The 10,811-nt window shown below is 37.3% G+C and overlaps 1 protein-coding gene across 2 annotated transcripts in view; it reads left to right on the top strand.

The window, feature by feature from the left end:
- The window catches only part of CYLD (cylindromatosis (turban tumor syndrome)), a 25,453-nt gene extending 14,657 nt beyond the window's left edge, over positions 1–10,796 (top strand). For both annotated transcript variants that reach the window (XM_009320781.1, XM_009320782.1), the window contains exons 13-17: positions 1,703–1,835; positions 2,460–2,568; positions 3,760–3,878; positions 4,530–4,746; positions 6,235–10,796. In XM_009320781.1, coding sequence (XP_009319056.1) covers positions 1,703–1,835; positions 2,460–2,568; positions 3,760–3,878; positions 4,530–4,746; positions 6,235–6,419 — 763 coding nt within the window. In that variant the 3' untranslated portion in view covers positions 6,420–10,796. The remainder of the gene's footprint in view (positions 1–1,702; positions 1,836–2,459; positions 2,569–3,759; positions 3,879–4,529; positions 4,747–6,234) is intronic.
- Positions 10,797–10,811: the final 15 nt, after the last annotated feature.

The raw sequence follows: 10,811 nt of genomic DNA on the forward strand, positions 1-10,811 counted from the left end.
ATTGTGAAAAAGTTTGAAGGGATGAGACATCAAGGTATATCGTGAATTTGGAACTGTGTTCCTGCTTCTGCCTAGACAAAGGTATATGTCTGTAATCTACTGTTAAGTTAAAAACCAACCAACCATCCAACCAAAAAACAACCACAACAACTATTAACTTCAAGCGTGTATTGGGTCTATATAGAAAAGTGTTTAGAGAATAGCTTGCCATCTTAAGACCCTCACAGTTGGTGTTACTGCCTCCCTTCAATTGTATGAAATACAACGTGCTGAGAAACCCCTGTGGCTAATGTATTATTCTGGTGAAACACCCGGGGTACAATACTATAATTATAATAATAGTATTTGTTATTATAATTAGAATAATAGCTCTTCATGTGAGAATGTATTTCTAGTTTTCGGTAGTTAACAGGTGTGCTGCTGTGGCAGAAATCAGAGCTGAAAGGAGTAAAGTAAAAGCAAGGGAAGATGCCTCTTATTCCACTTGCACACTTCTGCATGGTCTTCCACATTTCTTTAATCCCTCTTTTGTAAAGCTTGGCCTTTGAGGTTTTTGTCATGTCTGTGCCATACAGAGGAGAACAGAACTTCTGTTCCACCGTTCAGCTTTTAGTGCTGAAGCTGGTGTGTTTTGTGCGCGTATCTTAACTCTTTAAGAGTAACTCAAAAGTCTCCTTTCTTCTTAGAAAGAAGGCTTAAAATTAATAGTAATAACTTTGGGCATCATAGTCTTAGAATCCTCTCAACACCTGAGTACTCTAAAAGGCAACGTTGTCTTAAATGCTGGCTGGGTTGGGAGGAGGTTACCGTTTATAGCAAATCTGATGAAAGTTCCCAGGAATTTCATCCTAGGAACTTTGAGACCGGGATGAAACAGCTCCTACCTACCTTTTTTCTTTTGCTATTGGAGGCCAGTTACTCCTATACGCTTTTTCTCCATAATAGCAAAATCCACTTCTTCAATGTGAGCACAGTCTTCTATATCCTTTCTTAAGTCCTTTCAGAGTAGGCTGAATTACTCATCTGAAGCTCTCTTCCCAAATATCTCCGATTTATGTTTAGGTAACAGAAGTATTACCTGAAAACATCAGTACTTAATTTTCACTTTGGCCCTTAATGGCCCTTAAATCGGGTTTATCCTTTTGGAGAGTTCTCTGTTAGCTATATAGCAAGTCTAGCAACACTAGCCATCTATGTGAGACTTCTACTGTAGGAAGCAGTGTCAATATCTCCCTGATTAAAAGGAAATGTTTCATTAAACTCAGTCATTTTTTTTAACTCCTTATTGGGAATATCATACTGAAGAGAATTATTGCTGTTCCTCTTGATGTTGTATTACTGAAACTCTTACTTGTCTTTCCGATGAAAGCTGCTTTAGTGTGTTGGAATTTTCGATGCATATACTTAGGAAGTATTTCTCAGTTGGTAGTTGTAACGCATAGGCATATGTTTTAAAAACATACTCTGAAACTTATACTGCTTTTGTTTCTTAAATAAGTTTTTCTGAAATCAGTCCACACTTAATACTTGATTGCCTACCATCTAAGGCATTTTGTTGTTGGCCTTTTTTTTGAAAGCACAATATATTTCAATGCAGAGAGGATGTTGTATAGACTACTTTCTGATAGATGTTATTTTCCTAGTAAAATACAGTCATTGTTACAGTAGAGCTTCAGAATCTGTTTTTTAAATCTGTTTTTAGATCAGCAGGTCAGAAAGTACAAGACTGTTACTTCTATCAAATTTTTATGGACAAAAATGAGAAAGTTGGAGTCCCAACAATTCAGCAGTTACTAGAGTGGTCATTCATCAACAGCAACTTGAAGTTTGCAGAGGTTGGTGACAGCTGTTGCTTTGTTAGAAGTGATGATACCTAGATAGTTGCCCATTCAGCAATGGGACAAAAGTAGGGTTTGGTGCGAAAACAAAATGCGGACGTGTTGGAAATGGGAGTACTAGGTCAGCGGTACCGGTTGCCTACATTACAAAAATATTTTAAGGTTGACTCAATGACATGTATCCTTTGGCTGAACAGACCAAAGTGATTTAGGTAAAGAATTACTAAAAGAAAACTTCTTAGTTACTGCCAGTAAGTTGTCGTAAGGACAAATATTTTGAGATACCTCTGTTTGTAAAAAGCTTTACAAAGGGAAGATTTTTTCTACCCCTCCCCCACCCCCAATGGGAGAGCGTAGTCCAGTATATTTAATATCATACTTGAGCATGACTGGGACTTATGACATTTGACAATGACTTAGATGCCACTTTCCTGGGTTTTTTTTAGCTGTAGTTTCTCTCAAAGACTTAATTTTGGTTTGCTTACCATCTTGTTAATTTTGAAGTCAATGGGCTGCAAGTTTAAATAACTTGAATATGTTTATAGCATTAGAAGGATGTCTCTCAATTTAGATAATTATCTATCTCAAGCTCATTACATTATATTCTGGCATTTTACCTAGGCACCCTCTTGCCTGATTATCCAGATGCCACGGTTTGGAAAAGACTTCAAAATGTTCAACAAAATTTTTCCATCCTTGGAATTAAATATAACAGACTTACTTGAAGATAGTAAGTATACAACACTGTGTTGTGCAATAAAAGAGAGTTGTTGAGAGTGACTTAACAGTGAAAGTAAGTACTCCTGGTAGTTCTGGTGGGGTTTTCTTGTTTGTTTTTTTGTTTTTATTAAATATTTAACAAGGTAGTGAGAGAGATCCTCAGGCTGAGGAGAAAGGAAAGTTTACTGGCTAGAATGCTTTTTTTTCTCATGTCAAAAGCTATAATTCAGAAGAATGTATAGAATATAACTTCATTGCTTATGTTTATTTAATTCTTGAGTATCTGTACAACTGAACTTCTTATTTCAAGACAGCGTTGTTAAAATTGAGTTATTACCAGCAAAACATTTCATTAATATGGCGGGTAGGAAATCTTAGAAGCTAAGTGTAGCACCGAGATTGGTTAACAGATGTGTACAATGTTGACTACGTTTCATTAGTCTTCATCAGTTTGTGCTGCTTGTTTCTAAGCTTTTTGTCACTAGTTCATCAAACTAGAAGAGAACCTGAGATTAATATGTAAGCCTGCAGCATGTAGTGATGGTGCATTTTTCAACCATAAATCTATCACTTTTTTTGTGACCTACACTTCTGACATTTGTTATCCGCTGAATTTTTCATTGCGTTACCTAAGAAAAGACACCTGGTTTTAAATTTGAGATAAGAATTAATAAAACTGCTAAAATTTATTAGAATAGTAACCTTTGAAACTGTCATGGCCTTTTTTTTTTTCACTGTCATGGCCATCAGCTTATGCTATTTTTTTTTCTTCTGGTGTATACAGACATATTGGTACAGCTAGCTTAGCCCCTATGATGAGAGAGAACTAACTTGATTTAAAAGGCTGTTTTTACTTGTTCATGCAGTTGATAAAACTTAATTTTTATCATCTTCCATTTTGCAGCTTACCACTCTAAACCTTTTTCTCTTATTCCACGTTATGTCAAAGGGAAGAAGTTAAATACAGTGGTACATTTCCTGCTTTTATTGGCAATCTGGTTTTAGCTTTTTTAATGTAGTGTTTTTCTCTATTTAAAGTAGTAATCCTCCCTCCTTTCCATACCCCTCATCTTAAAAAAACAAAAAAACCAAAAAAAACCCCAAAAACCAACACCCAGCAAAAAAACAACAAAAAAACCAACCAACCAAACCAAAAAAAGCCTCCCCAGCTTGGAGACTAATATCTTCTTTAAAAATGCAGCTCCTAGGCAGTGCCGTATATGTGGAGGGCTTGCTATGTATGAGTGCAGAGAATGTTATGAAGATACTGATATTTCTGCTGGGAAAATCAAGCAGTTCTGCAAAACCTGCAATACACAAGTAAGTTGTTGTCTTTGTTGTTCTACATGGGTTTAACCCAAATGGTATGTGCTGTAATAATCGACAGAAAGGCATTAAGAGTGTAGTGAGACTTTCTCACCAGCACTAGTGTAACTCACCCACCAAGTAAAGTGTAGCCTTTGGTGACAAATCAGGAACTCCACTTGACTCTGCAATGTACTCATCAACAGTTTCTTACTAAAAACATGGCAACTGCCAAATCCAGGACTGAATACAGTGGAGAAGTAGTAATTGTAGGCAGCTTGGAATCTGTTTCCTGTCGCCTGCTTTAAATCCTAATTTTATATACATGCTACTTTGTGTGAATTGATAAATTCATGACACAGAACAGTTCAGTTTTGAAAGCTGTTTGGTAACTTGCATGAAGCTGTCATAGTCACGGCTTGTTTTCAATTCTGAGCGTAGTAGAAAATTGTTGCATTAAATCTGACCTCCTTTCTAACCTTAGATTTTTGGGCAACATTGAACTACACTGGTGGGGAAAAATAGGAGAAACGTTTAGTCTGCTACTGTTATTGCAGTTCCTTCTCTAATGCCATTAATCTTCAGTTCAGCAGTAATGTCTTTGTCTGCCACTGAAATAATCTTATGTGGTGTTTTTTCTCGTCTGAAATATCACTTCAATTGTAGGTTCATCTTCATCCCAAGAGACAGAGTCATAAATTCAATCCATTGTCACTACCTAAAGATCTGCCAGACTGGGATTGGCGACATGGCTGCATCCCGTACCAGAAGATGGAGTTGTTTGCTGTTCTCTGCATAGAAACAAGCCACTATGTAGCTTTTGTTAAATACGGGAGGGATGACTCCGCCTGGCTTTTCTTTGACAGCATGGCAGATCGGGATGGTAGATCTTTTATTTATTCTTACTAATTTTCTCTTAGTTTTTTTACATGTATTACTATTTTAAATTTCAGTGCCTATTTCTTAACGTTTTGGGGATATTAATATCGTTTAACTTGAAGTACTTGGTGCTGGGACACTAATCTTGACCCAGCCTTACCTCAGCGCATTGATTTCATAGCAGCCACTGATTTGCATAATCTGAATTTCAACTAGATTGGATGTCTTAGTAAGTAGATGGTACAGAAGTAACTGCAGAAGTTTTCTAGCGGGACTCCTTACACATTTTTCTATGCTGTGCAAGTTTGGCAGAGAGAAGTGATTTTAAATAATCAACTGCAGGAATGTGTTCTTTCAGTCTATATTTAAGTGGATGTACACAATTATCAGATAGTACGCAAATATTTTTATTGCTTTTGCTTAAATGACTTAGTGTAGGTGTCTTTAGAATAAAAGAAATAGTCACACATTACAACATCTGTGCCGTTCCTTTGAATCTCTTCAGACTTATCAGTGGAAAACTGTTACCCTGTAATAATACAAACGTCAGTAAAACAAGTGTTCTCTTAGATACTGCTGCATTAAATAGTGTTTAAATAAGGACTCTGTTCAATTCTGGAGCCTGAGAAAAACAGTAACAGATGCAAGTGTCAGACTCATCGTAACAGCTCTTTGCGTGAAGAAATCTTGAACCCCTCTGTTACAGTGTGATTTGAGGGGTGGGGGGAGAAGAATCTCGCCTCCTGTTGAAACTGCTGCAGGATTAAAGTCTCTTTCTTACAACAACCAGAAGGCAATCAAGCTTTGTTTCGGAGTGCTTGAAATGCGTACGACTGAAGTCTGTAAAGAACCACTTTATTTCAGGAAGGTAGATCACATGAGATACTCCCTGGATGTATCTCCTGCTGGTCGTAGGTTTTTTTTGTATCACAAATATTTTTCTTCAGCTGGTGCTATAAGCTAAAAATGTCTGCTGGGAAATAGTGTCATGGATGTCCATACTTGCGTTGTTCTGAATTTGCTCATTTTTATGCGGAAAATGGCCAGGAGCAAACCCTGCCTTAGTCTTGCAAGTCAGGTACAGACACTCATGGTTTAGAAATTCATCGACTGTTACCAGTTGTCATGTTATTAACAAATTTGAGGTGGAATATGTGTTCAGGTCACTCTCCCAAAGTCATACAGAATCTCTAGTGTTAACAAAAGCCCAAAGTTCTCGTTCTGGTGGGGTTTTTGTGTGGTGTTTGTGTGGATATTTGTTTGTTAGTAACACTACAAGATATTCACCCACCAGTTGCAATTCTTCTTGAACAAGACACTTTTCATACAAGTTTACCCTGCAGTAGTCCAGAATGGCATATTTAGTTTTTTTTTTTAGAAGGCATTTTCAAGAACTGCTGGTGATGCTGTCATAATTAAAGTACATTATAAAGAGTAAATATATGTAGATGCTATCCTAATCGGTTTCTCTTTCTTTCCTTATGGTTAAAAGGAGGTCAGAATGGCTTTAACATTCCACAAGTTACCCCATGTCCAGAAGTTGGTGAATACCTGAAGATGTCTCTAGAAGAATTACACTCACTGGATTCCAGAAAAATTCAAGGTTGTGCACGAAGACTGCTTTGTGATGCTTACATGTGCATGTATCAAAGTCCAACGATGAGTTTGTACAAATGAACAATGTCCTCTGGAAAACTGAAGAAACAGTGTAATCTACTGTTGCATTTGCTGCATTTTTTTGGTTAGTTTTAATGCAACCGTTGCTGGCAATGGATGCGATGACAAGGAAGAAGTTGACTCAGAGAGCAAAAGGATTACTGTTCCAAAAACTACATGTGGGGTTCTGTAATTGAAGTATTTAAGCATTTTGCACTCTGGAAAGTGTGCTTGTGTGTGTTTGTTTTATAAACAAAGTCTAAGTGAAGTTACTAAAACTTAAAGCTTTAAGTGCATTGACTATACACAGGCTTTTTGGAAATGTTAAAGGTGGAATTATGTCAGGAGAAACCTCCTTAGTCCATTGAGAATGTAAAGACACACAGAGTTCTTGCTCAGTGCATTTCTGTGGACCGAGGATGATGATTCTCTTGTGTTTCTCTACCCTCCACACCCACCACTTCTCCCCACCCTTGATCTTTTTAGCACCATAGATTCTCTCTCTTGAAGAGAGAGTAACTTCAGTTTCAGTAAGATAAATTTTAGACTGTTCATTGCATATTAATTCTGTTCTGTTACCTGCCTACTACATTCTTTTCAGCTCACACATTTGCATCTTCAAAAATTAACGTTCATTTAAAGATCTGAATTCCTATCTTGTGAAAATTAAGCACGCAGATTTGCTATCTGTTAACTTGTGATTTGTGGAGGGGAAAAAGAAGAGGAGAAGAGGGTGTTATGAGCAAGCATAAGCATCATTGCTGAAGTATGAAATTAGCAATGAAAGTTAACAGATGTCTTTTTCTAAGTGTCTATTTTTAAAGAAACAAAGCAGTGTGGAACAGAACAGCAACTATATACAAATGATTTGAGGACAAAACAATAAAATAGTGGATTGCCTCAGGGAATGTTACTGAAGTGGATTCTAGCCCTTGGTAAAACAAAACTGACTTTTCTACAGTACATTAAGCTACTACCTGGGAATATGTTATACATCTGACTCTTCATTTCAGGATTACTAATGGATATTAAAAATCTCTGCCTGGAAAGATGAAACTATAAACAAAAGTAGATCCGAGTTTTACTGTATACCAAGTACCTAATGAAAACTAACTTGAAAAGCTGCAAAACCTGTGTTGATGTAAAACATTATACTTCGAAGTCTGTTGGTTCCTGTTTTCAATGAAATGCTGTTGTTTTAGTTGCTTTTTGGCTACTTCTGTCTACACTGACTAGCGAACACACAACTATATATATACACAGTAAAATCTGGTTGCACAAATTGCATATATATGAGCTGTACATTTTCAACTCTAAGATTTTTTTTTTTTTTTATGGAAAACTTCCTTTTGGGATCAAGTCTATAGAAGGAGAGGTCACAAAATACAACCGAGGAAGAGCCACTTTGAAAAAGCCACCATTTTAAAGACAATGGAGACTGATCCCGTATTGTAGAAAATGTGGTTACTTTGTCTTGGAAAACCTAAAGTCTTTCTTTGGGACACACTCTACCACAGAACAGTACTAGAGAGAGATTGGAAAATTATGCTTGAAGGACTAATCTGTCTAAAGCAAGGGGTGCTGAGAGAGGTGATCTGTTCCATTAGCTGCTGCATGAAGTGTGCTCTAATTTTTCAGTCTCAAGAGCAAGAGAGTTATTAGAAGTGTCACTGTTACTTTTGCCTCTAATGGTCTCCTGGCTCCCATGTTCCCTTGCCTTATTTAGCTAGTCTGTGCTCCTTGGCAAACCTCTGTTTCTTCAGTTTCAGTACTCCTACAAGCTCTTGAACTCTTTTTCTCTCCTGAAAAATTTCAGTGTGGCTTTAGGTGATGGATTCTATAACCCTCTATCAATGGATGTGTTATTGTCCATTGGCTCTTCCTTGCCCACTCCATCCTGCTCTGGGACGGCAGCTGCAAATGCTCAGATGTGTTGACAAAGATGCCATAGAAGCATCTCATAGGCAACGTAAGGTAAAAGGACTAGTTACAGGTCTTGGCTAGGCAGCTTGTATTTATCAAAACGGGCTTGAGAACACTTGCATGATCTGAGCAGAAGGTATGATAACCCTTGGCTGATGATGACACCTTTGGCTGTGTGTTGAAGAGGAAGGCCGGCCACAGCTTCCAGGTACCTCGAGTGATGTTTTTAAATAGAGCTGTTTGCAAAGCAAAGGCAAGAAGGGGCTTGCAAAAAAAAGAAAAAGGCAATAATAATACAACAGACTCTCAACTTGCGCTCTACAGTTTGTTACCTTATTTGGTACCTTCCTTCCCATAACCCTATCGTGACTCTCAACCTGAATAGTTGCAAGCGGTGCCCCATTCTGAACAAGGAGCAAACATAAAGGCTTTACAATATGAACAAGCACAAATCTATGTACCAATGAGACCAAGTTGAATGTCTGGATTCTTTCTCTTCCCTATCCCTGGATTTATTTTCTATTTTCCCAATGCATTAACTTTCATATGTCTTCCACTTGTGTCATCTTCCACCTATATTACATACATATTACCTAAAGTTACAGTTACCTTACCTCTTCCTGCCTGAACTCGGAGAACAACTTGTGGAACTGCTATGGCCAGAGGGGAGGCTTGGACTTGACAACTGTATTAAAGTTTTCTAGATGAATAATCTTTTAGCAAAATAACCACTCGGTTTCACAACTACAAATATCCAAGAATCTGATTTTTTCAGGATGCACATTCTATTAGCTGAAGTGAATAAAAATAGATGGGTGTAAATGAACTGCTAGGCTTCTTGCTTCCAATCTTCTGGCCTTTGACTGGCAATGGACAAGAAGTTGTGTGAACTCTTAGTACTGTGGTATATGTAGAGAATGTACAGAAAAAACTGAGGGAGTTTAAATGCGTTATTGCACATGCTTCTTGGTGACAAATACTGTTTTGAAATGCAGACAGTACGGCCTGTGTTTTGTACTACTTTATATTGTTGCAAAGCAGTAGTTTTGCAGACAGTATATGATTACATGGTTAGTTTATTGCTTATCAGTTAAGAGAACGGAGATGTCTTCTATAGCATAAGAAAAAAAAAAATGGTTTTGACAATTGAGTCTTCTTTTCTTCTTTTAATCCAAAAAATATTGCTTTATGGTGTACTGCATTGGACTGGAGACAATCTGGCAATGTAAATGAAATGTTATGGAAACTAACCCCAATTTTTATTTCCTTTCTCAGAAGGGAGTATACAGACAGAAAAGCGGTTTCACTGTGAAAAGAAAATTGTAAAATATCTTATATACAAGGGTAAGAAACTGTTTTTAGCCTTCAGCATATATTGTAGGGGAATTGAATAAGCTATTTTGTAGAAACAGCCTGCATTTTAAAGCATCTACTGCTGTTAAATTAAATGCCCAAAGATTCCAGTACCTCAGCACCCAACTTTTATGTGTTTAATGCATTTGGGAACCTCCCAATCAGTCCTCTTTTCTTTTATATGGTGAATGTGCCCATAAATGAATAGCACTTAGATAATTGCTTCATGGTTCGGCTCTTAAGTATTGCTAACGATGGCCTTAACCTGCGAGTGGGAACACACATAGAAAATATGGTTCCTGACAGCCCATAAAAAGTTTCATAAGACATAAACTTTCATAACTGGGGAGAAAAACTGCACCCCTAGACAACTCTCAGCCCCTACTCTGCTAACAATTTTTAGAAATAGGAGCTCAAATCAATAGAAAATTGAACAGAACACTGCGCCACTAAATGCTTGCTTATTTTGAACATAGAGGGTAAAGAGAAAAGGTATTAGTTACAGGTGATGCCTTACACATTACTAAAACAAAATAAACCCAAACAAAGGAACTCCAAACCCACAGGAAGCTACATCAGAATGCTTGTTGTTTGGTGTGGGAGATAATTGGAGGAAAAAATACAGAAATATGTATGTTCAGTTTACAGATCTTTCTGATATCCGTGATACTGATTCTGTGCTCTTGAAAAATGTAGTACTGTGTTTTCCTAAACGGCCTGTGAGATTTCCATTTTAAGCAAGTATTATGTGTAACAGGAATTACTCATAATCATAAATGGTTCATTTCAATGCACTTATTTTTCTTGTGCACTTCAAACTCCGCTGAATAGATGAACTCGGTCACCACAATCCCTAATGATAGCCTGTTTAATACAATACTAAGGCACAGCCCGCTGCAAACTGGAATTTTGCAGTTTCAGAACTGCGTTGGTGTAAAAAAAACAGCTTGAAAGCTTTGTGTATTTTTACCACTGTAACAAAGCATGTTTTTCTCTGTTCTTCATGTTTTGCTAAATAAACATCCCATGTTTTGTGCACAAAGAGTCTCTTAAACTTACAAAGGCAGTCTCTGAGAATGAGTTAGGGAAACAAACCATTGTATCAGGTTACCCTCAACTCGCCTTAACTCCCCCCCC

The sequence above is a fragment of the Pygoscelis adeliae genome, unplaced genomic scaffold (assembly GCF_000699105.1).
Source record: "Pygoscelis adeliae isolate BGI_AS28 unplaced genomic scaffold, ASM69910v1 Scaffold63, whole genome shotgun sequence".
Classification (NCBI taxonomy): domain Eukaryota; kingdom Metazoa; phylum Chordata; class Aves; order Sphenisciformes; family Spheniscidae; genus Pygoscelis; species Pygoscelis adeliae.